The sequence below is a fragment of the Amblyomma americanum genome, chromosome 4 (genome assembly GCF_052857255.1).
Source record: "Amblyomma americanum isolate KBUSLIRL-KWMA chromosome 4, ASM5285725v1, whole genome shotgun sequence".
NCBI classification, from domain to species: domain Eukaryota; kingdom Metazoa; phylum Arthropoda; class Arachnida; order Ixodida; family Ixodidae; genus Amblyomma; species Amblyomma americanum.
This window is the reverse complement of record NC_135500.1, coordinates 189,437,745-189,464,111: the sequence shown is the minus strand read 5'-3', so window position 1 is coordinate 189,464,111 and position 26,367 is coordinate 189,437,745. Positions and strand designations below refer to the sequence as shown.

Genomic DNA, 26,367 nt, shown 5'->3' with positions numbered 1-26,367 from the left:
CATCAACTGCGTTCTCCTCTCCAGCCTATCCATTTTTTTTTCGTTCCTTTTTCTTCCTACCGAATGGCCTAGTCAGCTTACAATGCTGTAGTGCCCTTTAAGCAGCGTGTTTATAATTAATCATGTACATAGAACACTGCAGTGTTCCTTTGCAGCTGAATTTGTGTTTAACCCGATCATTAGCAAGCAGCAGCAGCTCTGGTGTGTGCGCTGCGGATGGGATGGGTGGCTGCAGTCGGAAACGCAACACAAGTCTCACGGTTGCCAACGGTAATAATATTCGAGCCAAAATGACACCGTAGCTAATACGGCCTTTCCGTAACAGCTTTTCTCTCCGTTCACACTGCCGCTTCCTTCCATCTCTCCTCTTGCCGAAACATCAGATCGTCCGCTCCTGTTTCCCTTCCTGGTAATTGCAGACCTAGAGTTGCCGCCCATTTCTTTACAGCGACAAAGTATGTCTAACTTACTAGCCTCATCAAGAAACTACATTCGAATGGAGGCCATCAGGAGGGCCTGAGTATGCCAGCGGATGTGCTCTACACAGCAGGAAAAAGCCGACCGTAAGGCGAAACAACGCCGCCATGGCCGTCCACCGTCCAGACCTCGCCGCCGTTGAGAGAAAAATGCGGAGGCGACGCACTCACCCGACGAGCAATAGCGCGACCAGCCCCGCGGCCGGACCAGTAATCCCAGAGGGACACGATCCGGAGATGCACAGTCGACAGCCACTGTCCCATCGTCCAACGAAGAGGGACGCTATGCAGCGTTGAGGTAGAAGGGTCCAGGAGGCGTCCACCCGGCGGCTGCGGCTACGGCCGGGGCTACGGCTGCGGGGGCGGCCGTGGGGCGTAGAGCGGCCCCGGCGGCTGCTATGCCGAGACGCCCGCCGCCGCCGCGACACCCGACACCGGCCGCGGGCAACGTGCGCGAATGTCTGACGTAGTCGTGTGTCTGCTACGCCGGTCTTCGTTCTTGCCGCAGCACGAACCCGTGCATGCGCCGCCGAGACAGAGCAGAGGAAGGCCGACAGACGTGGAGGAGCAACGCGACACCCCCCCTTCCCGTGCATGCCGCGGCGAAGAGGAGGCATTGCGGAGCGAGGAAGAAGCACGAGCAGGGCACGCATGAATTGCTCCGCCACTCGCGATCGCGCGACCGACCACGCAAATTCCGCACGGTGCGGGCGCACGCAGAGAACGCCCTCGATGGATGTGTGTGTACACTACGCTTCCGAAGAGATGTGTGTGTGTTCGTGAGGGGGGGGGGGGGGGGGGGCACTGCTGTCCTTCACGTGCCGTATAACTACACACACAACTACTACGACGACGCTATACGAACGTGAGGGGGGGGGGGGGGGGGGGGGGCACTGCTGTCCTTCACGTGCCGTCACACAGACAACTACTACGACGACGCTATACGAAGGAGGGCATGCGATGTCTGGGATGTCTTCCTCCTATACGGTTCCTTCAGCAGCACGGGGGGTGCAGGAGAAAATGTGTGCGCCGGTAACGCGCTAAATTATTCTGACAAACGCTCGCTGACGGGAGAGTTGCGTAAAGCGTGGCGCCACCATTGACCATTACAACGACTACCACTGCATCGTTCCACGGCGGGCCCGCTCCAGACCGCTGCAACAAAGCGGAGGCTTATTTACACCCCCAGCTGCGTTTAACAGCGGTCTCTTTGAACAAGTCACATTAAAATAGTGACAATAAAGGTTTGCTCATGTTGAGCAGTTCTTACACGCGGGTGAAAAGCTGTCAGATGCAGACATGCGTGTTTAGGGTGACAACCTGTGTGGCGCTCACTCATTACGCTGTCACCCCGCACTGGGTAGTCCGTATACACGAACTATAAAGCTCTGCGAGGCGAAAAGTCAGCGGCCGCATGCGGTACGCGACAATAGACAGTTTTAGCTGTGCGTACGTACGCAAAGAGCTACGGCGCTGCGTGCGTTACGCTGTCCGCTCCGAAGTATAGTTTTAGCTGACCGTGCCGTAGCGTCCCTCAGGTGCACGTGGCGCCATCTAGTGACAAGAACTCAAACCACATCAACGCTCGGTTGAAGAAAATTTCATCCGTGATTACTGATAACTACTGTGAGTGCATTGGGAGCCTTTTTTGTTCCAAGAAGAAAAACTATGCAAACCGAAGAAAATGCAAGATCTCGCTAAAAGTTAGAAAACTGCTTCGCCATGTGTCGTTGCTACGAGGAAAACACACTGAATATAGTTAGGCCTAGGAGCTTGAAGATCGCCAAATTATCTGAAAAACAGGGGCTAGTTATCGCTTATACCGCTACGTGTGGGCAAGATTAGGCGAAATAAAAGCGAACCGCTACCATTTTAGCGAGCTATTGCGTCGGAGAATCCAGCGGCGACATGTATTTATTCCGAAGCGGCGAGCAGGGCGCCGCCATCTTGTCAAAGTTAGCGTACGCAAGCCACGCAAGCGCCGCAACGCAAACTCCGCTGGCTAGCGTACGCAAGGCTACCGTACGCAAGACGCAAGGCTTGCGCTTGCGTTCTGCGCATGCGCACTACCGTCCCCGCAAACTCCTCGCGTACGCTAACTCTTTGCGTACGCACAGCTAAAACTGTCTAATGACGGAACTGGATACGCATACCGAGTCTGGCAGCGGTGACCTAAACTATATCGTGACGTACTACATACGCATGCGGCGAGGCGAAGCGCATCCGTTCGCGCAACTGACAGGAGAAATTTGCCTAATGTCTCTTTGCCTAGTCCTATGAATGATGTTTACACCACTGACACCTATAGAAGAGGACTTTTTTGTTTACATATATGTATATAGAGTGATGTACATAGAGCAGAGTAATCAGTCTTTGATTAAGTATAAATTAACAGAAAAGGAAAAGAAAATACAAACACATGCCAACAGCGCGGTGAGGACAAACGACCTTCGCCGGTAGCCAGCTTTTCTTCGACAATGTTAGCTGCATGTATACAATACCGCTATGCATTTTGCCAACCAGTGGTTGCGGCGCGCCCACGCTGTGCCCTGACACCGGGGTCTCACTTGTTATAGCTTCCGACCAGAATTCCCGCAGCCATCGACAGAATTCCGCGATGCCACCGGGTTGGAATGTAATTCTGGACTCAAGGAAATCCTTCCCGACTCCCTCAACTTCGCTATCGAAGCCCTGCTGCCCAGTGAAAGACATCTGGAGAATGCTGTCTCAGTCCGCGACACCGAGTTGCAATAGTACGTTTTCTGCAGCCAGATTACGTTGACTGCGGAACGGAGGCATCTCGCATCGACCACCAATTCGCCCTGCCCCATGCCAGATGCGACCACCGTGCTCCCAACCTAATTTTTCCGCTCACCTCTCGGCCTGCCCCTGCCTGCGTTTCTCTTCCTTTCGAATGCATTCTGTTAATGTGACAGGACATCAATTATCTGTGCTCCGCCCAAGTCCAAATTTCTCCTCTTAATTTCCGTTAAGATGACACGTACATTAATTCGAGCTTATTCTCTAATCCGTACTGCTCTTACTTCTTTTTCTGTTCCGAACATTACTGACTTCAGTTTTCTTTCCATAGCCCCCGCTTCCTTGGCTTCCCGATAAGCCGCGATAACGTCCCTCAATACAAGGCGCAACACTAACTGCCGAACGGCGCTAGAGGCAGAGAGAGCGCCTCAGCGACCTACGCGTCCTCATCAGATGCATGGGCGGTCGCGATTCACGCGAACATACGTGTACGCGTGTGCGCGCTCGGATCTGGCCCACGTGGGTGGGGGCCTCCCCGCTTAAGAGATCTCGTTTCCTTCCTGCCTCGATATGCAAAGGGGAAAATGTCAGCGCATTCGCGGGCATCGGCGACCGAGCGACCCCCGTTGTCGGGGCAGTGCACCGTGCTCGCATTTGCCGACCTTTACGCGCCGCTGTCACTAAGTCCGGGAAGAGCAACGCGGGGAGGTGAGAGCTCAGCGAGAACCACGTCGGCATAGCGGCAGCACGATCGCCTCCGCCGCTTCTCGTCTCCGGTGTTGCTGAGCGCGTCATGGACACTGCCCCGCTGTACAACCGTAGTGCAGTTCGGAAATACTCGGCAAAAAACTGCTCGCATGTAAAATCGAGCCAGAAAGGCAGGCCAGCGGCAGTGCGTAGGTTAATCACGGTGAGCCAATTAGCTGTAGCTAATTTACAGCTAATCAGCCTGACACTTTTTACGTAAGAACAGCTGTCTCTCAACGGCTCCTGATGCACTAACGCCAGGTCTATCCTGCCGGAAGTGAGCGGTGGTGGCCGTGCAACACACAGAGCCCGGCGGTTGCAAACATCAGGTGGCGCAGTGGTGACCATCATCCCCGCCACCACCAAGATCATCAGCAGCAGCCGAGTTAACTCCTCCAGTGCAAGGCAAGAGAATCCCCCCAACGACCTGCAATGTTTGTTTTGCGCTAAAAGCGGTATACAGTATGAAAGCATAAAACACGGGAAGACGACAGCCTTGCTCTGAAACCGTCTGTCCTCCACAGAAGTGGCGGTAAGTGCATGGACCTTAACAGAATCCTCTTCAACCACGCTCGTGGCTTCTCGTTCGTTTGCAGTCGAGCCCGGTTAAATCGCACCGGCGTTGCGCTCGAGCGAACAGTGGCGGTGTTTTCGTCTCTTCAATGTCTTCACTAGGGCGGCCACCAGGGACCCACGCAAAGAAGGTCAACGTTAGCGCATAAGGTGCGCGCGATTCCCGACGCATAAAGTGCGGCGCGTTTTCAGGCGCATAACATGCGGGGCGCGTTTTCAGGCGGCGCCCTGCGCTCTCGTCGCTGCAGTTCAAAAGGTCGCCACTGCCGAGAATGAGCAGGGGCAGAAGAGAAGGGCGCGGCTGCTTTCGCGCGCGGACCCAGCGCTTAGCGCGCGCAGGTGGGAGGCGGCGGCCCCGCCGCGCAGGGATTAAGGTCCGCCGGTCGGCGCCCTCGCTGTCTGCAGCGGTGCTGTTTGTTGCGCGGCCAGAACGTCCCAGACTGGGGCAACCGGTTAACAGTGAGAAGGGGAAGGCCGTCAGGGGCTTCTCCGTTTCTTCTCGGGCACCACGGAAAAGAAAAAGAAAAATAAACGAAGCCACGGCGGCGTTCTCCCAAGCAGCACGAGCACCTCTCGGCCGCCGCGAGTAGTGGCGGGGCTAATCGGTCACTCATCGCTACAACGCGATCGTGTGTTCGACCTTCACACCACTAAGGAGAGAGAGTGCGTGTTCAGGGGCGAAAGTGGCCTTTCTCTCTCTCCCACCTTAGCGTGTTGTCGGACAACGCTGCATAAGTAGGAGGGGGGGGGGGGGGGAGGTGCCCGATTGGCCCCTAAGTGGCGCGCTAGCGAGAGCTCCCTTGCTCTCGGTTCTTTCTACTGTAACAGCCGTTGACGATACTGTCGTCAGGAATGGCTTCATCTTTCAGGTACAGTTTGCTCAACGGGTGAAACAACCCTTACAAAAATGGTCTATAGACTTCTTATAGACTCTATTGCCTTCCTAGAGGCATTTCTTTTTTTCTATTCATAGTCTACAGGCTGTCTGCAGACTTGTTATAGACTATTGACTTCCTATAGAAATTTTTTTTTCTATTCATAGTATATAGACTGTCTATAGACAAAAGTCTACTAAAAGTGTATGGGCATAAATCTATATACATCTATTGTCTATAGACAGTCTATATGATTTATATTGCCTATAGACTGTTCTCTGTGGTTTGTCTATAGAAAATTATAGACAGAAGTCAATGGACGGTCTATATACTGTCTAAAGACATTTTTGTAAGGGAAGACATCCCAAGCGCGCGACCTTAGGTGGATTTTGGGCTGGGTAGTTCCTGAAAGCCGAGATTTTCTTTTTCCTTTTCTTGGGGAGAAGGGAGTTTCAAAGTTGCAACTAAACTTCGCTGCTCGCGTATTTTTAAGTTTCGCCTTAAGTATGAACGGCTTCACGTGACTTGGCCATAAAGTTCACTGAAAGCCATGGGTTTCGGTAGTTACGTTTCATCGCTGATGCACTCAAGTTTACGTAAGGTCATGCTGACTGAGTTCATTATAGGTGACGGGTTACAAGCACTCCAGTCTTGTGAGATCGGTGTACTTTTGATAGAATTAACCATGTTGAGTATTGTAGTACAAGTCGCGAAGCAATAACAGAGCGACCCACTCAGAAGCAGGTCACGGAGTCTTCAAGATAATGTGATGCCGACGAAGAGCCACAAAAATTTTCAGCAAAAATACATTAACAAGGACACTGATTACTCAGAAGTAAACAGCTCCCGACATGCCCCAACCATACCACCACCGCTGCTTTGAAGCCATGAAATTAAGTGCGAACACAAGCACGATGAAAATATTTTCTTTCCGAAATGTTACGCTATAGCTGGAACGGGTGAGGAAGTCTTAATTGGCCAGCTTGCGTGAAGTTTTTTTTTTTCGGCCAATAAGTCATGCAACTAATTGAAGTGTAGCACAACCTAACAAAAGCCGATAGCAGAGAAGTCGCACATACTATCGTGCCACCCCGAACTGCTGCCCAGCAAAGATCCTAACGACATATAAACGTCCCAATACATGTAACAGTATATAACAATGCAGTAGTTCCTCTAGAGCCTTTCATTTTTGGGCTCACTGAAACAAGAAATGTAAGCTGCCGTCTCATTCACAAAGAAGCTGGGCAACGCAGCAGTGGCGCCACAGCGCGACTGGCAGGGAAGCAAAGCCAATGGCCGGAAGGGAGAGCGCGTACCTGGGCTTGCCGGAGGTAGGCCTCCAGCTCCTGGTAAGGGTCGTGCTTGCTGCTAGGCATCATGGCGCTCACGAGTGGGCATCGGGAAGAAGCCTGTGCACAGCCCCCTCAGCACCTGCGGCGACTCGCATGTCCACAAGCACCTGCGATGAAGGAAGAGAGATAGCAATAAGGCGACCCGACATGCACAGCTCTGCGTTCTGCAGTGACAGCAAATAAACAAGCCGTAACTACGCTCAACTGAGCGGGATGTTTCCGACGACCTGAACCACGGTCCTTCAAGGTCGAGATTCGTCATCCAAATAAAGGAGTGGAACCGCGTAGCGCCGAGTATAGTTCCAGTTTCAACATTTAATGTTTGTGTACGCTCGAGGCCAAAAACAGGGCCTACCGTACGTGCTGTGACTTGGTGCAGTATATGCACAGTCCGCAAGGCGCTCCGCAAACCAGCTGCCTCTTTAGAAGCCCACAGCAATGCTATTAAACCCCGCAGTTCCCAAACGACACAGTTCCCAAATCCCACAAGAACGAAATACTCGCAACAACGAAATATTCACAACAACGAAATACTCGCAACAACGAAATAGCATCCTCACTCGCCAAGGATCCATCCCAACATTTGCTGCATTTCTCTTCTCCGCGCAGCTAAACGTATTCAGCGTGTAATCCAACAGTGACGGGAAAAACCTTTGTCGTCCCTGCAGATTTCGTTACCGCGCGTTGCGACCGTCACACGCAACAACCAATACATAAAGCGCCAACAGACAGTCTCAACAACTGGGGAAGAGTCGGCGCTCGGCCGCCATGCAATGACCGCGACACAGCCGCCTCCGTAGCGGCGATGCCGCAACAGCGAGCCTTGTATATAAACACGCATCAGCTGCGCGCACGCTGGAAGGGGGGCAAGCGAGAACCCCAGAGACGGAAGAAGCAGGGATGGCCGTTGTTCACTGCACTCCCCGCCAGAGAAGGCGGCCGACCTTGACTCCTTCGCCGTCGGGCGGCGGCCGCAGGAAAAGCGCTCCGTCAAAGGCGAGGCCGATGGAGGGAGTGCACGTCGGCGATGCGGAATGAAAAAGTAATAAACAAAAACCGGGCGTCATAAGGCACAACTCGCGGGGCCGCCTCATCCTCCTCGCTCTCAGTTCGCTTTCGGCGGGGACACGCCGTGCCGGCTCGCAAAAACGACGACACTTGTTCGGAGTCGCGTCACGAGGCGCGACGTCCGTCGCGCGGAGAAGAGCGCTTGGTGGAGTGGAGGGGGTGCCGAACTAGCTCCGAGTAGAAAGAGCGAGGCCCGCCGGTCGTTGTCGGTGCGAGCCACTTCACCCCTGCAGGCGCGAGGGGTGCCTCCGTTGACACTCAAAAAATAAATAAAAATCGAAAGGCAGATAAAACACAAAGTGGCGGCGGCGCAGGAGGAGGAACGATGCCGCAGCCGAAGACATCAACCGGCGCGCCGAGCGACCTGTTTAGAGCTACATAAAAAGAGCGTATAGACCGCTGCGATTTGATCGATGGCAGGGGAGCAGTGCGGCCGAAGCGAATCGCATTCTAAACGGAGATTTTTAATGGTGCCAGCAGGTTCTTGTTACCGAAACAACCTGCTGCTGCTGCTGCCGGTGGTGCTATAGCAGCCGTTAAATCGCGGACAACCGCCGCCGAAGTACACGCAGATGACAAGACTATATATCGTCCCAGTATGGAGGGAACATGATTTCGTTTTGCTCAAGACATTAGCATCAGCGGCGGTGCCAATGCACGAGTAGTGTCTCGCCGATCTGCATCGCAACAATCTAGAATGACAAAGCGTCTTTGGGTGCCGCGGGGGGTTCGTGCAGCAGTGGGAACCAGCGTTCGTCGGCCCCCTCGCTGTGGCGTTGCCGCGCGCGCCTGGAGCGCGATAAAGTTGCATCCAGCCGGCCGAACCATCAATTCTTCTCCCTATGAATGTATGTCAGAGCCGCGTACCCGTCACAGCCGCCTTCCAACTACTGTGCCCGCATGAGCAGAAGCGAGCCAGCCGAACGCGGCCAGCGGGGAACAAGCGAACCAGATTCGAGTGCACTCTCTTCTTCTAGTCTAGGCGCCGAAGCTATGTAACGTAGAGGCCTGCCAAAAGCATAACGAAAGTGGTCCCCCGGACCGGTCGTTCTCGAGAGATACACATTAACTCCTTGACAAGATGCATGCCCGAGCAGTCCTTTTCCGCCTACCGGGCAAACTGCCTGGTGGACTCGATACGCGAACCGCTGACAGGCAGTCATTCCGGCCGCACAACCGTCGACCTTGAGAGCGGGCGAGGCAGCCACCACGAGTCAATGTACAGGGCAGCACGCGTGCGCTTAAGCGCCTACGAAAGACGTGCATCGCTCCGGCTTCTCTCTTATTTCGGCAACCTGAGAGAGAGAAAGAGAGAGAGAGAGAGAGAGAGGGGGGGGGGGGGGGGAAGCAGAACCGAACGTGCGAATGTGCCGTCCAGCAGTTCGCATACATTCCCTCCAACCGACTCTCTCGAGCGCGGACCATCTGATCCGGTAAGTGATGGGCTAATCCTCCCCCCCCCTCCCCACTCCCCTTACACGCACACACCTTCCACATTCATTTCAGGCCAGGACGCCGGGAGGATGGAATGGCGCAGTTACACCTAGGCGTCCACACTCCGAAGGCGTATATACGGACATGCTCTGCTTCATCTCTAGGCGCGTGCCTATGAACATACGCGTACCGAAGCCCGCGAGATGCGAGATGTGGGATGGAAGCGCTCAATTTTGGCCTGCTGCAAAAACATGCGCCGGCCAGCGTAGACTAAACAGCCACAACAAGGTGGTAGCCCTGGCGATCAGTCAGTGGGGGTGCGCAAATGGGTCAGCCGCTCTCACACTGCCGAGTACCGAAACGCTGAACGAACGGCAATGACTCCCCCGCAGCAAAGGCCGGAGACTGCTGGAGCTAAGCGGCAAGTGGCTCGACTAAGTCTCGATCAACGAACTCCCCAGCCGGAAAATCCGCCCATTCAATAAATACAGAGACAATACATATAGTGCATGATGCACTAAAGTTTCATCATTTGCAACTCATTCGGCCGCAGTGCAATCAGCTGCACGTGTTTCCGAATTTTTCGTGTTGCCTGCTGGCTGCCCGCTGCGCTACAATGTCGAACGTGGGGAGCTGTTTCCCAAGAGAACAACTCACGAGCTCACCCTTCAGCTTTGTGAACGCAAGGCTGTCCCGCCTTTAGCCGTGTTAAGCACGAGTGACGCTCAGGAACAGCACAGCCGAAGGAAATACGATCCCGTTCTGTTCTATTCGGAAGCAGGAAAAGAAGAAAGAACACAGAAAGTGCGGATTTGCTCATGCGCGACCGCCGCTCTAAGGTTGTAGCTCGTAAACACGCCTATGCTCAACAAATTTTCACAAGTCGCAAAGCGTCGTGTTCAGTCCATGCGTTGCTGCCCTGTGCGGGTTGAACACAGTGCTTCGATCCTACAGATATCTATTATGTACAGAGGGGAAAACACGTGTCTAGAACGACCGAACTGTGTGTTCCACAGCTCCCAGAGCCACTGCGACCAGGAAGGCAGAAAATGACGATGAAATTCTGAGTTTAGATGCTCATTCTTACATATATACAATTTTTAACCAAATGTCATCGCTAGACATCGCGTGTCAGCTCGAAACACGCCCAGAATGCGTTCTGATAGGGGCGTAGCCAGAGGAGGCGGCTTATGGGGCTTCAGCCCCCCTCGAAATTTTTTCGTACTGTTGCGCACCGCGGACCAAAACAACCACCGACGCTGGAAATCATGCTGGATTTGTCAACAATGTCTTTTTCACGCTCGAAAAAAAACATTTAGGCGCAAAGATTGCGAACTCGGGCTGGATTTCGTGGCAATTCCCGCCCATGCACCTGGAGTCGCATAATGCAAGGAGCCCCCATCCGAGCACAAAGTTTCAAGGGCATTTCGATGACGAGCAGGCTCGTCGCGGCATCTCGCGGCGACCGCGGAATCTACTGAGGGCATGATTTCATTCCGAAACTTATGGATATAAATTTCTGGTAAACATTGTTCTTTACATACAGAAGCAGCAAAACCAATGCAAGTAAAAGCTCTGTTCCTTCAGTTCCATAAACACGTAATTAGGAAAACGTATGACTATTCATTGGCCTTTAAAACCGCAGAAATTCTTGCCGTTTCTTGTAACAGTTAGCATCATGATCAAAGTTATCATGCGAATACGAAAATTACGAGGACATCAATAACCACTTTGAGAGACCTAGCTCATTGAAAGCCCAGCCCACACGGCGTTTCCCAACAAACACTCTCGGATATTGGGCAGTTAGTTCAACTTGTCACACCATCTGTGGCTTTGCGATTGTCCTTTTCTTTTGTAGCTACCTGCTTTTACTTCTTTCTTGAACCAGACAAATACCCTTGTTTAATTTTCTGTGCAGAATGATTGTTGCCACTTTGCAGGCAGCTAAAATACACATTTTCGTATTCATTTCTGTATTCTTCCTCTATTATTCTATCCACGCGGTGCTGTCCCGACCGCAGCATGTTCCAAATACATATCACGACTTCTGCGATAATAGTTTTATTCTTTCAGGATAGTCTGTCTTTCTATGCGTAAAGGTTACTATCTCTGATTGCGCAACATGCTTATTTGGCTTGTTTGACATATTATATAGAGCAACTTTAACTTGGATATCTAGATTTATTAGCGAACATACGTATATTTAAATATCTTCTTGCCATGTTTTGCGTATACATGCAGTGAAGTTTGTTTCCAGCGACGCTTTTTTGCCCTTTATCCGGCTGTATCTTCGCATCTGTGATGTATTCCATTGTATCTTCGCATTTCTAATGTATATTTTGCCGAACTCCTGCTTTTTATATGTGCTCTCTGTCGCGACTATAATTTCGGTGCAATTACAGTACTCGACCGATTACAGCTGCGCCCGCGCAATACATTGGAACGAAGGACAGCGTCACTGATTTTTTTTTCCTGGCCATTGCATATGTACAAAATTGTAAACAAGGTTCTTGAATGACAAAGATTTGTTAAAATAGTTGCCCTCAACTTGATTACTCACGTCAGGGACATGCACTACTTCGGTGATTTCCAACCGATAAAATTCTAAAATTCCTGAGACATTTTCTTTACTTACTAAATAGACGAAAATATGGAAGCATTGATATCAGTTATTTCTGCCACAGTTTTTGGGGCATGCGAATATATCTATTTATGAAAAATACATACTTTATTTGTCTTGACAGGGCGTAGCGTCCAAGAACTTATCCGCAGCATCTAATACGCAATAGCATTGGCAATGGCAGTGCAATTATGATTAATGTATTTTATCCTCTACAGATTCTATAAGTAAGAGGCCACGCTGCAACATGAGCCCCCCCCCCCCCCCCCCCCCCCCGCCCCATGGAGCAAAATTTCTGGCTAAGCCACTGCGTTTTAGGTAAGTGTTTTGCCCTCTGTATACGAGTTCCATTACCTATAGTTATCCCAGCGCATCCGTCGGCATCATGCAAACGTCATCGGGCCTTAGACAAAACCCTAGCATAGCTTTTAAGCTTCTCATTTCGTATAGCAAAAAAAAAAAAAAGAACGATGAATAGGCGTTACACACAAGCATCATTTCCTCCGTGTCCCCGTTTATACGCATTACGCACATCCGTGCAAGACGCCAGAACTATTCAAACATAAGCTTCAAACTCTACCCCAGCGCAAGTCACAACCAAGAGCATGTTTTTCTGGGTTTCTTTGTTTTGTTAGTTTCCTCGCCCGACTCGAGACACAACAAAGTGGATACGCCCTACTTTTCCTTTCTTCACGCAGGCCCCCGGTTAATCGAGAACTCGGCTCGCTCGCCCAGCACTCTAACAGGCGGGTGCCGAACGAAGAGCGCGAAAAAAAAAAAAAAGGCGCCCGGTCGTGCGGGACTGGCCAGTCCAAACAGCGCCGGCGCCGCGAGAAGCTTCACGCGTGCACGCACAGTGCCGTTGCTCTCTCCGCGGCTCGGCGCCAGCGCTTTCCCACGGCAAGCGCCGCGCTGCGCTGGGAGGAAAACGGCCCAGACCGCGCGGGACCCAAATATCGCCCGCGGCGGTGGTCAGACGCTAGCCACGGGACTCCGCTTTGGAGGTGCGCCGCGGGCAGGCAATAAGGAAGCCCGGCGCCAAAATTAGATCGCGCCTCCGCCACCTTTGTTTTCTCTTTCTTCCCTCCTTCCCTCTTTCCTAACTCATTTCCTTCTTCGACTGATGATCCATCTCTACAGCTGGTGCCTAAATGACGCATTAAAAAGCCAGCGATAGCCGCGGTAATCGACAGATGTGCCACCCACAAACCACTATCATACGATCCTATTGTAAAAAAAGCACGAGCAATGTAGTGACAGAGAGCGACAAACCTATAGTCGGATACAACTCAAGAACGAGGCGGCTTTTCTCCGCCAAAGGACCCTCTTCCAGCCAATGGCGTCGGCCGATTCTCACGACCCTGCCAGCGTGACAATGCAGGGAAAAGACTGTCCCCGACCACGGAGGGAGGGGACGATCCCCTTTCATCTGCCACTCCATGACGACCTTTGACGACGAAAAGCCGCGAAAATGATCAGACAAGTAATAATAATAATAATAATTGTTTTTGGGGAAAGGAAATGGGGCAGTATCTGTCTCATATATCGTTGGACACCTGAACCGCGCCGTAAGGGAAGGATAAAGGAGGGAGTGAAAGAAGAGAGGAACAAATAGGTCCGTAGTGGAGGGCTCCGGAATAATTTCGACCACTGGGGATCTTTAACGTGCACTGACATCGCACAGCACACGGGCGCCTTAGCGCTTTTCCTCCATAAAAATGCAGCCGCCGCGTTCGGATTCGAACCCGGGAACTCCGGACCAGTAGTCGAACGCTCTAACCACTGAGCCACCGCGGCGGGTGATCAGACAAGCGCCAAACTGAAAATCCGCCGGAAAGGTTGCGCTGGCATTTTTTTTTTGCCTTTTCGTCCACCTTTCGCGGCTGCTCTGTGGCTTTAGCCCTCAGCTGGTCGCCCAAGGTTGCGAGATCGAATCCCGGTGGCGGCGGCGGCTGCCACATTTCGACAGCGTCAAAATATAGAAATGCGCTGTCAGTGGCACACGCCAAGGAACATCAGACGGTCGCAATTAATTCGGGGTCCTCCACTATGCGGCGTCCCTCGCAGTGCACGTGGAGTTTCGAGAGTTTAAAACCGTGCATTGTTTGAACCAGACCGCTGCGTTCACCTGATAGCGTGTGCTCACGCTGCACACATAAACCAGCTCTGACGCTTTACTCAACCTCTGGTTAAAGGACGTGCAACCTGAGGGCAAAACAAAAGGTGTCAGCAGAGGACACCATACACGGGAAGCTGCGCGTTATACGCAGGCGTGTGCGCACAAGAAAGCTACAGAGTCAAGTTCGACTGAAGCATTCGCTCTCGCGCTTTTCGTCCCCCAGCGGCAAGCTAAATCAAAAGCTCTCTGGAAAAGCGTCAACAAACACAAAACAGCTGGAACGCTACACCTGTCTCCCAGCTATACACCAAGAGCTTACAACTCAGCAAGAAAACAAAAGGCACCAGCAGAGGACACCATGTAGAGGAAGCCGCGTTCATCCCGCAGATGCGCGGGCATCAAAGTACGGACACGAATTATATAGTACTTTGAACAGAGTCATCTATCTGCTCGCACCTACCGACTTGTATTTCTTTCTGAAAAGCCTAAAGGAACACTCACGTACAGCTAGCGCTGAAATATAGGTCGCTATTCCAATAATTCATGCATTCCGGCTGTTCGACTCAATATCACCGCAACCGTCACACAAAGCGGAAAAGCTCGGTATTAACGCCCATTCCTGCTTGACCTCATTGTCAGGCAAGAAAATGAAGCAAGCACCGCGACGAAGAACGCAACAGAAGAACGTCGCCGGCTTACAAGGCTGACGCGCCCATAATCCCGCGCTATAAAGCCATTCACGGCAAGCAATGAGCCTCTTACACGGCAGTAACAGGACCTCGCTACTTTGGATTAACGTCATTCGGTGCGCATCGAAGCGCGTTTCGCGGGATTAAACGACGTCGGAAACAGCCCAAAAGCGAGCCACGGACGGCGATCCGTGCATGAAAAAAACGTGAAGGCGCATACCGAAGAGGCCGCGACAAGAACCGTGCCTGAGTGTGACCTTTCTTTTCATACGTCTTATACACACACGCAGCCTGTTCTCTCAATCCCCGATCCCGGCGCAGCTGCTACAAACCGAGCGGTGAATCAAATTCCTCGACCGGCAGCTGCCCGTTCTCTCTCGTCTTATCTTTGTATCTTTACCTCCAGATCCGACGGGAGATGTTCGCGCTATAGGCCGGCCGCTTTGAATAAAGGCCGTCTCCGTCATGATTAACACAAATACCGTCGCTGAGCCGCTTAGCGCCCTTGCGTAAGAAGATTAGCGGCTTAATGGCGGCCGCTCACGCTCCACATTCGAAGCTGATATCGTCTCATCCCGATATAAGGGCGATCGCCCCTCGCTGTTCCCGGGCCGCCTCACCTCTCACGACGCATTCAGTTCGGTTCGACGACCTGCTCACTCTGCAGGTGAAGAGGGGTCGCCGCATAGTAACGCCGTCATTGATCAGAGCTTTGTCGACGACATATGCTACACGTAGAGTTGCAGTTAAAGAGAATCTGTTGTCGCGAGAGTTGATTCATTACCGTGAGCGGAGAGAAAAGCGCTGCACTTTCAAACGGCGCGTATCTAAAAAGCGCACCTCCATACACTGCGTCAGGAAACGACTGCACGGTTCCTGGACAGGAAATTCGACTATACTTGAAAATGTATCGGTCCTTGCATGCTTGCGGTCAACTTTGTAGAACTTTTCTGGCCGTTCACTTGCCGGTTAATTTGCAAGGTATCAGAAGAACGACGCATCAAAGAACCTCTCTCTTTCCTCCGCCCCCACTCATAATGAACACAGAGGACTCACACCAGGCCCCGTCTCCTCAAAAATAACTCCGCCTTGAAAGCGTTGCATGAGAAAGCTGTTTTTTTTAAGCGAAATTTATTGCCGCAGGGCATCAATAATGCGTGAAGGTGTGATGAAATATGTAGCAGTGATGAGAAAACTGTTGCGAGCAAATAATGCATGTCCTCTCGAGGAGGTTAGGCAAGCCCGCTTAACTGCTCGGGGCGAAAGTCAGAGAAACACGTGAAAAGATGCACGCCGCATCCGGCATTCGAGCCTGCTCGAGGGAGAAGTGCCTCGTTCACGTGCTGTCCGGGGAGAACCTGCGGTCGCCAGATAAGGACCACAGATTCCCGGACGCTCTTAAGGGCCTCAGATGCGCCGCCACTCGCACTCATGACGGCTGCGGTCAGACTGGGTCGAGTTGCCGCAGGTCGCACACATAAAGGGGGTCTCGACGTCACCTCTCTCTCTTGAAGGGGGCAGGCGGTTCTTTTCACTTCGACGAGCAGTTGCACTTATCCCAAACGCGACCAGCTGCCAAAGCACATCACACAATCATTTCTGGAGTTTTATGGAGCTAGCGATAAGATCCCGGCCTTTCTTGCGGTAAGAACGGAAATATTGATGTCCAAGGAGCGCCCCGCAGCTGACAATCACGCGACTCCAGATACCTCTGACGAGAGGCGCTCGCAAACGGCGCGGCATGCGGATTGTGGTCAGGCACCTGTCCGTTATCACGTGCACTCTCTCCTGTACGCGCGCAACACAACAGCACGCAGCGCCACGTTAACCCCAAGTATACACGCTGCTACGTGATGCTGACCACTGCAACGCACCATTTTTGTTTTCATCAAGTGAGAATGCTTCAGGACACATCCAACTCACGTACGCGGTCGAAAGCAACATCTGCGCGGAAACTGACTCGTAAGCACTGGTTAGGCTCAACAAGAATACGTTTCTGAACTCTGCCTCTTCAATGAACGGTAAGAGAGGATGCAGACGGCGATAATTTGCTTCAGCCTAAGAACTGGAAGTAGAAATGGAGCACGGGCACAGCAGCAAAAGAAAAAAAGAGGAAAAGAGCTTTCACATCTTCCACCCTTTTCCGGGTGGACCGACGTTGCACTGACAGTGCGAGTTACACCACTTACCCCCCCCCCCCCCCTCCCTCTTCCCATCGTCTTCCTCTTACTTCTCTTTCATGCGTGGTTGCACCCACTCAAATACGTATAGCGTTAGTCAAAAGACTAAAGGCCACAGCGTTTAGGGCAGCGAAATGAATTTTCCTAGAATGCTCCGTGTAGCGGATCATTCAAAACACAAGTAAAGCAGGAAGCTTCTCTACCGCGAGAAGAAACCTTCTGCTAGCATTTCAAGGTCATTCGGTCTTTAATAGCCCCGTAATGGCTCTGTTCTGCGGCTGAAACGAAAAGCCTTTGTTTGGCCTTAAGACTTCTGACCAAGACTGTACCTGGCTAACGCAATCACAAAGAAACCCTCTGCTCCTGCTACTGCCTGCCCCAACAAGGTGAAAAATTGTCAACCCTCGCCAGAGAGAATCCTGCAGCTTTGCCACCGGGTACGCAGAAATGAACGCGCTGCTCACCAGATGCGTACCGGCCGCCAAGTCCGCGATGCCATTTGTCCTTCGACGTACCCACGGATGGAAGGAATATATGCATGCCCGTTTTAGACCACAGTGGGCGACTGGACAAGATCCAATGCACCAACAGAGCCTGTTTATTCTTCGACATTTCTCTCTTTTTTTTTAACCTCCGCATCGACGCACAGTCTCTTACCTGAATTAGTTTCACGGCAAAGCGTTACTGGTGTCGTACATGAATACGAATAGTAATCTAAGGTGTCCAGCTGGACTGTGCAGCCGTTGGGTATACACTGACGACGCCCCGTGTGGTGTTCGCGATTTAAGCCCTATACCTGATGGCCACCGGAGAGAATTTCCGACACCTTGCTGCCTTATCTCCCGTCCCTGTATACGCGCACACCTGCACCCAGTCGTTCGTAAACATGAAGGCGGTGACACCCTTCATTAATGACCGACTGCACCAAAGCCAGCAAAGGGGAGAAATCGGCTGTTCGCTAAGCATTATATATATATATATATATATATATATATATAATATATATATATATATATATATATATATATATATATATATATATATATATATATATATATATATATATATATATAACACAATCACAGAGTGGGTGAGGGAACAAACACGGGTTAATGACATCCTAGTCGAAATCAAGAGAAAGAAATGGGCTTGGGCAGGGCATGTAATGCGAAGGCAAGATAACCGCTGGTCTTTAAGGGTAACGGAGTGGGTTCCAAGAGAAAGTAAGCGTAGCAGGGGGCGGCAGAAGGTTAGATGGGCGGATGAGATTAAGAAGTTTGCAGGCAAAGGGTGGATGCAGCTGGCAAAGGATAGGGTTAATTGGAGAGACATGGGAGAGGCCTTTGCCCTGCAGTGGGTGTAGTAGGGCTGATGATGATGATGATGATGAACACAATCACGAGTTCTTGCACGCCAACGCAAACAACGATACGGCTAAGGCGAGTGATCAATGATCAGTTGGCAGGCGCCCATGCACACACGCCGAGCTACCTATGACATAAATACACTCCGAACAACGCAACCTTATACTCTCACGCTTACAACTGTTATCAGACGGCGCTCGCGCCGATAACTTGCCGCCAGACTGGCTTACTCCACAAAAAATTAAAGACAATAAATATGCCCTGTGTGTCTACAGCAGTTGCCAAGAATCCTGCGTACACAAGGAGTTTATTGTTGGGAGATTCCTTGGGAGTTGGCCACCGCAGCCATGCGGGGTTCGATCCCCAGTGCCGCCGGGTGCCCACCGGTGATACAATTGATGGGTAGAAGCTTTCCCCTGGTCTGGTGCTCGGCTTATTTAAGGTGAAATGCTTGGGAAAAGGCTCTATGACCCAACCTTGAGAAGTCGAAAATACCTTGTGCCATGGCGCTCTTTGGCCATAGATGCCTTTGGCCATAGATGCCCATGGCAGTTTCCTGTTCACTCCATTCATGCATCCGAAGGTAATATCTGGGTCACGAGCTGTTTGCAGTACTACATTGTTGCCCTTCATGTTCTACAGCTGCTGGAAATTAAGACACTACCTCATTGCCCATTTTGTTAAATACAACTATGACTATTGCTTATCTTGCTGCAAGTGCTGATTGTGTTCAATAAACTTATTTTTTTTTCCTTGTCTGCTGATATCCAATGTGTTGTTCATAAGGTTCCTCATCACACATTCCCAGTAAGTCGTGTTGAATATTCCACTGTCTTGAGCTTTTGTTTACCTCTGCGAGAAGCACCAGCGAGGCCACTCTAACGCACCAACCACTTCTTAAAGGGACTATGCAATAAATTAATTGAGATTACGTAAAGCAGACGAGAGAGGCATTTCATCACTCGTCACCCCAACGCAAGAATATTTAAGCTAGCATCAATAACAAAGAAGATATAGACGATTAAAAATTACGCTGCTCCTCTCTTCCCTCAACTTGTGGGGCACAAGACAAAAATAAAGAAAACAGCTCTGTAACTGGGTCCCACCCATGATTACGTCATCCGCTGACGTTCATTTTGCAACTTCCGGTTGTCCCTCCTAGCACCCCAGCAGCAGCGTCGGCGGCGTGATTGCGGCGCGCGTCGGGTTTCTTTGCTTGTCGTCTGTTGTAGTTAGCAGTAATGGACCCGGACCTCGAGGCGCGACTGCTCGCTCTTAGGGCCGCGATGGGCGTCGAGCCCTATGCGTTCACGCCATACCGGCTGAACGCCAGCGACGACAGTAGCGACTCGGCGAGCCACTACGAGTGGCTCCGGAACTCCCGACAGAAGGAGGCGGCAGAGGAAAATTGAAACCATATGCGCGAAGGCAGTGCCCTGGCTCGCGCTTGCCCGAGAGGGTCGCGCGGCGGCACGAGCAGACGACTTTCACGGCTACCGGAAGTGTGCCCGTGACGTCGTGGCTGCCGTGGCTCCAGCGAATGACACCGTGTGGTGGCCTGGCGACGTCATGGTACAGTGACGTCTCTTTTCACGATTTTAGTTTCAAAATCGGTCACTACGAGCGCACCAATCGGCCCGCGAATTTAAAAAAAACACGGTTTTTAAAATTTCATAATAAATTGCCGGCTCAGTTCCGAAGACTCATACTTGGTGTGAATGCTTCTTAGCATCATTTCTAAGCATTAAAAACATTTACAAGCGACTTTTTATTCATTGCATAGTCCCTTTAATGTGCACGCAAATAACAAAAATAAAGCTCCTTACGGCACCTATCCTGAGAACACACGCTTATATTGGTTCAGGTCGATGGCCCCTTCAGACATCGCATCATGTCCTACGCAAATTCCCTACACACCACGTCCGCTATTCCAGGTACAGTTGAGCTGTTCTCCATGCAGCATTCCGCCAAACACTAAGCCGCACTTGGTGGCCCTCATCACTCACGTTTTGGGTAATCGCCCAATCGCGATGAAGTCCACCCTCAACTAACCCGGGTCTGAGACACCTATTGGAGCTCCCTTTCTCTGCATGTGTGCGTGCGTGCGTCCCAGTGATTAATTCAATCAGACCGTTCGAGCTAGTTGCTCATTGCTAGCAGTGGTAACTCACAATTACAAGTAGTAACTAGCCACATAACCTGTAACACGTCTCAGAGAGCCGTACGCACTGTGATCATGCAGGGCCTAATACGGAGTTTCTCAGCTCGACCTTGCCAATGACACCGCCATTCGCAAGTCTTGCTCATAGGGCCATCGACCACTATAGGACACGGCATTGACATCGCCCCCGTAACGCGACAAAACAGTTCGTCGCGCAGAGCACGTCGAACGCGATATCTTCGTGCCGGGGCTTTGCAAAGCAGCGGAGGCTGGTGCGGCACAGCTGCCGTATGCTGGGCGCACCGAAGACGCCGGCCGAGGCTGCAACGCACGGGCCCAGCTGCTGCTCGTTGCGAGGGAGCTCGCAATAGGCGTCCGCAGCTGCCGGCACCAAGGCGACGGCAACACAACGACTACAGCAAAGGAAAAGAGCTGCAACATATTAGCCGCGTCGTTCTCTCGAACAAGTAGAAGCAAGCGAAGGCGAGCAGTGCCGAGAACTCGGGTGAGTTGAGACGACTGACAACCACAGAAGACACTCAACTAATTGGCGTCGCATGAGCTTGCTTCTTGTGTTAACACGTTTTGGCGGGCTAGTTGGTTAAGCATCTTGAATGAACAGCGCGAACAAAGACGAGCAGTGTCGTTCGCTTTCTTGTCTTTTGTGCTCGTCTTTGTTCGCGCTGTTTATTCAAGTTACTTCTTGTGACTACGAACACAGCACGCGATGTCACTAAAGGCCTGAACGGCGCTGGGGTACGCAAGCGTACCCTACTACTGCATAAGAAAGCAACTAATCATATCCCCTTCCCTACTTTTTTTTTTTTCATCGACGAACTAAGGCAGGCCCGTTATAAGGAATGGACAACGAAAATGCTGAAAATTTTGCACCAATTATTTTTCTCTAAATGCAGCCCAGAACAGACTCGGGTCGCGCGCATAAAGCCGCGACACTTAAATACGCGCCAATACGGCAAACGCTACGCGAAGAAAATAAGCGACGCTTGCTGACTAGCTTTCTGGAAAACGTCGACTACTTTCTGTCTTTTTTTTTTCTTCTCTTTCGTCAATTTTCGCAACAGCGACCATCAATAAAGCACGGAGCACTTCTTCCGCTGACAACTGCAGTTCGGCTGAACAAATATCTACGCGCGCGTCACCTTTCCGGTGGATTACTTTCCTTGCTTCTTTTCATTATTCTTTTCTGGAGTTTTCTTTTTTTTTTCAGTTGTGTCACATGAAAGCTGCCTCGCGTAGCTACGTCACAGCAGAAATACATATGGGTTGTAGATACGCTTTTTAACACGCCGCCGTAACGTGGTCCTGAAAGGAACGCCTTCGCTGTGTGCAAAAAGACAGAGAGAGAAAAAAAACGACAAAATAGAGAGTTGCAGCTTCCTGCTTGGTCTATCGCTATTACTACAGACAGACAAAATTAGGAATTATGTGCTTGGAGAAACGTTCGATGTTTTAAAACGTGGCATAAGGAAGTGTCGATTGGGAATAAAAATGCGAAAAGTCTAAGGTAACTTTAAAGTATACGCCCTAAAGAGAATCAGCAAGATCGACCAACAGGCGTTGTAGAGCCTGATACAACCTCTATGTGTACATATCTACAGCGCTAGAGAAAACGGCCCGAAGACAATGCGGGCGCCGCACAGGGCGTCCACGACCACAGCGTTTTGTTTACGAAGAAACATAGGCGACAAACCTCGTCACACTTATAGACGGACAAGCGCCGCATTATATATACAAGCGTGCAACGAATGAATGCACTCCGAAGGCACGAAAAGTGCGAGGCGATTAAATACGCGCCGAGGTCCACAAACAGACTAATACATGAGACACGAAAAACTGCCGTGTAAAGGGAGGCCGGATACATGCCCACCGCCACGCAGATGCCAGTCAGGTCACGGCGCACCTGCGCACCCGCGTTCACAGTTGACAACAGGGCGATGTAGTCGCCTCGTCGCCGACAAAGCGCCTTGACTCACTTGAATACCAGACGCGTAATGTCCTCCCAGGTAGTGCATCTGGCGAGCGCGGCAACACGCGGCGCATCGGCGACAGAGGTCGCTTCTGGCGCGGCGGTTAAGACGCGGCGGCCACTGGAGCGGACGTACAGCTGTCCGCACACCTGGGACATAATGCTTTTGAATTGTTTCTTCGGTGTCCCGCTATAGTTTTCGCTCCGCGTATCAAAAGAAGGCTGAAATCGGAGAGTCTGACGGAAGCCCATCTGGTCGGCATTTCAACGTCATTCCATTTGTCTTCTGGCGATAGCTGAGATGCAAGTGCGGCTGCTCTGCGAAAGTTGGGAGGACGCACAAAGCCGAACGCCAAAAATTGCACCTCCAGCGTTGGAGATGGCCTTTTCATAGGGCATATATGAGATGGACTTTTCGGTTTCAGACTAACGAAAAAAGATGACAAACGTACGCCGAATTTTCTAAAATTCGGTTTTGGCCGAAAACGGTCAGTGTTCTTAATATTTACTTCGGCTATTGAGTGCGAGTTACAATAGTTGAGAAGAGAGAATTAATAAAGTGCGGAAACCAAAAGCGCAGTGAGACACCGGGGTCGTTGGATCCAGCAGTTGTACGCTTTGAGGCCCTATTCCACTACTTCATACAAACGCCGCACGCAGACCGAGGGACTCTACAACCTGGTCAAGCTAGCGTAGCGATTTCTGCCGCCAGGCTTCCATCACCTTATCAGAGTTGTTATTGATTCAGTTTTCGCGCGGCACGTAAGGACACTGACAAAGTTTTTAATCGCAACAAGCTATCTTCAACTCGAGAGCGCGCACAGCATCACGAAAAAAAAAGTGTCGTATTCATGAAACAGCGGCGGTTCAGAGGCCCTTCCAGCGCTCACTCTTTCCGGATTTCGGCCGCGGCCACTCTTTATGTATTTCCAATCTGAAACTTTGTTATTGTGCAGAGTCTGCTGATTTCGCATTTCGTTCCGTGACTGAAGGAGTGAGTGGTGTGTAGCAACTAGCAAGCAGCGAACACGCTCGTATCTGTCACAGTCAGATAAAGTATTGCGATATGAAGGCAACTATATACAGAAAACACTGCTGGTTCCACTCGCCTAAGCGAGACAAGCTTATGTGCGCGCTGCTCCGCTGTTGTTTTTTATGTGCGTTTTATTTCTTTATTTCGGTTCTTGCGCATCCCAGCGTTCAAACATAAACTTCTGTGAATGACTTTTTTTTTTTATGTGGCCCGATCACTTTACTTCTAAGCTGTTACATTTTTACGGAATTAGTATTCCATAATGCAACCGCTATTCTAAACACAGCCATTTCTCTATTGCTAACAAACAAACCACCCACTAGCCCGAACCATCAGTCTTCTAAACAAACTAAGATAAATTGCACGCGTCCCAGAAATGCCACATATATCAATTAAAAAAAAAACACGGAAATCCTTGCGCGGGAACAAATATTCACCGAAAAAAAAACACGGAAAATTGAATTCTGAACTAAACACCGAAACAAGACCGCACAATTTAACAAATAAATAAATAAATAAATAAATAAAAATCGAAAAGTCCAACCCGTAATTATATACAATTGGAACACATGTTTCAAGCAAGCGCAAAAAAAGCGGGACAGCTATCGTTGTGAGAAAGAACGCGATGATGGTTTTTAAAATAAGAAAAGAAACGCGAACAACACCAATAGCTTCAAGCCATGGATGAGATGCCGGAGCCAGCAACGTCCACGGCAAAGACAACGGAAAACACAACCGACTGGGAAACACGGGAATGGCGCGGCATGCAGGGCAAGGTTCTGCGATTCCCCGAAGAAAGCACCGAAGCAGATACGCACTCATATCCCCATGGTTAATGTTCCAAGTTCGAAAAGAAGCACTCGTCTCGTATCTTCTTTGCTCAGCCCTGTTGCTTCGCGCTGGTTTGGAAGACGGGACTCGTGTTCGCCCACCGCACCGCGTGAACCGGGCACCAGCAGCGAACACCCGACTTCATCGGGCGGCTCCGCAGGAGGCCCAAGCTTGCCGGAAGCCAGGAGATTCCGCTCCGGTCAAAACATTGCGCGCCGGAAACTCGAGAAGCGCCGACCGCGGGAGGCAACTCCGTTCGCCGCTGCTGAGTCATCTCGCGCAACCAGCGGACGAGCAGACGTACAGGCCCCGAGCATTCCAGTGGCGGCGAAGCTCCGGCTGAGCTAGAAGGAGGAGTGGAGTGAAAGGGGAAAGAGGGGAGGGGGAGTGGCACCCCCTTTGCGTGCAACGACACCGAAAGCGCACATTGCGACCGCGCAATCTGGAATGCGTCTTCTGATCTCCTCGCCACTGCGATGGCTGCTGCCGTTGCTCGGAGGAGCCACGGAGGGGAGGGACGAAGCGAGACAATCCGAGCCAAACACGAAGACAAGAGAAGCCGCAAAAACAATACGACGATAGAAGGGCACACAGCAGCAGCAGCAGGAGAGTCGGGGACATAAATCTTTCTCGAAGAAAGTCGCTCCCGTATCCCAGGGCGTAGAGATAGGACGAAAGCGAGCTAGACACAGAGCAGGGCAGGCCAGGACGACCATCGGACTCGGCTAGCTATGCGCGCGTGTGTCGCAATGACTGTATCACTCGCCCGTCGCATTTTGCGGTCGTCGGTGGCTGCGCGCGCGACGCCAGGACACGACAAGGGGGCCCCGCCGCGGAGAGGCTGTCGCCCGAGCGTTGCACCCGGGGACAGCTTCGAATCTGCGGATGTACATGCCGCTGTATTGCGAAGGGGGAGCGACCGACCTGACGTCACCCCGGTCGTAAATTCAGCAGTTCCCGCCAGATGTTCGAAGTGCCGCGAGGCGCTGACACGGACTGGCTTCAATGGAGTCAGCGACGGGGAGATAATGCCCCGAAACCGATGACCCCGAAAATACGGCGAACAGAGGAAGCAGTAATATACGTACCAGCTCCCGCGCAGCGAACTCGGAGTGCTCTGCTCATATCGTTTACTGCGGGTTCGTGCTCTCGGAAGAAATTTATTTCGGGAGGGCCAGTAATGACAACTATATACAAGTCTGAGCATTTCGTAATAGTTCAGAAAGCAAAAAAAAAAACACGAAAAGGAAACTACGGGAACTGCGCGATTACGGCCTCCTCCCCGCGTACAGAATTACTGCCGACGGAAGCACGAGGCCTCATCGATTACGAAAGCACGGCATGGTAGTAAATGCGACACGGGCGATAAATCAGCGGGCTACATCCTGGTTTGCAAATAGGACCGAAAATAAAAGTAGTCTAATATGGCATTGTCTTTTACAACAGAGACGTCCCGAGACCTAAGAGAGGCCTTAAATACCGTGTCAGGTTCACGCGCGTCGCCTTCTACTGTAAATACGAAGCATCACGAGCACTCTGTCTATCTATCTTGATAGCACAAAAAAAAAAAGAACCTTGCTCCCTCACCAGAGAGGACATAAACTTCCCCGCTCGTCCACATTCAGTCAGACAGTTCAACACTTGCTATTGAGCGAGTTTGTTTCCGGGTTTGCGCTACCCAGCACAAGAAAGAATGGAACACAAGAACAAGGACCAAATGACCAGGACAAGAAAAAGGCTCTTCGTCCTGTCGTTCTTGTTCTTGTGTTCCGTTCTTTCTTGCCCCGGCTCCTGCAAGCAGAGAGGTCAGCCAAGCGTATTCTCAAAGAAGGAGTGCGAACTGCCTCGAAGATCATTCAAACGTGGTGTCGGTGACCTCACACCTCAAAGGAAATGTACACCACGCAAGTCGTAAAACAAGCAAGAACGAAAGTGGGAGCTTCGAGCGGCCGCTGTATAAACTACAGCCGATCGGCGCCGCTACCATTTGCGGAAGTGAAGCCCGAGAAGTGCTCGACGTCCCTCGCCAACTGCTCGAGAGCTTCCGTACGCTATGTTCGTCGCTAATTTCGACCTCACCGAGCGAGGCACGCCGAAA

At 51.3% G+C, this 26,367-nt stretch overlaps 2 protein-coding genes across 2 annotated transcripts in view; both read right to left on the bottom strand.

Moving 5' to 3' along the window:
• The window catches only part of cv-c (RhoGTPase activating protein), a 307,048-nt gene extending 306,261 nt beyond the window's left edge, over positions 1 to 787 (bottom strand). Inside the window, 1 exon segment of the mRNA XM_077663993.1 lies at positions 648 to 787. Within this exon segment, the coding sequence (XP_077520119.1) occupies positions 648 to 740 (93 nt within the window). The 5' untranslated portion in view covers positions 741 to 787.
• Positions 788 to 6,815: 6,028 nt separating this feature from the next.
• The window catches only part of LOC144129936 (uncharacterized), a 64,606-nt gene continuing 45,054 nt past the window's right edge, over positions 6,816 to 26,367 (bottom strand). Inside the window, exons 5-6 of the mRNA XM_077663992.1 lie at positions 20,642 to 20,831; positions 6,816 to 6,890 (exon numbers count right to left, since the gene is read on the bottom strand). Coding sequence (XP_077520118.1) covers positions 6,816 to 6,890; positions 20,642 to 20,831 — 265 coding nt within the window. The remainder of the gene's footprint in view (positions 6,891 to 20,641; positions 20,832 to 26,367) is intronic.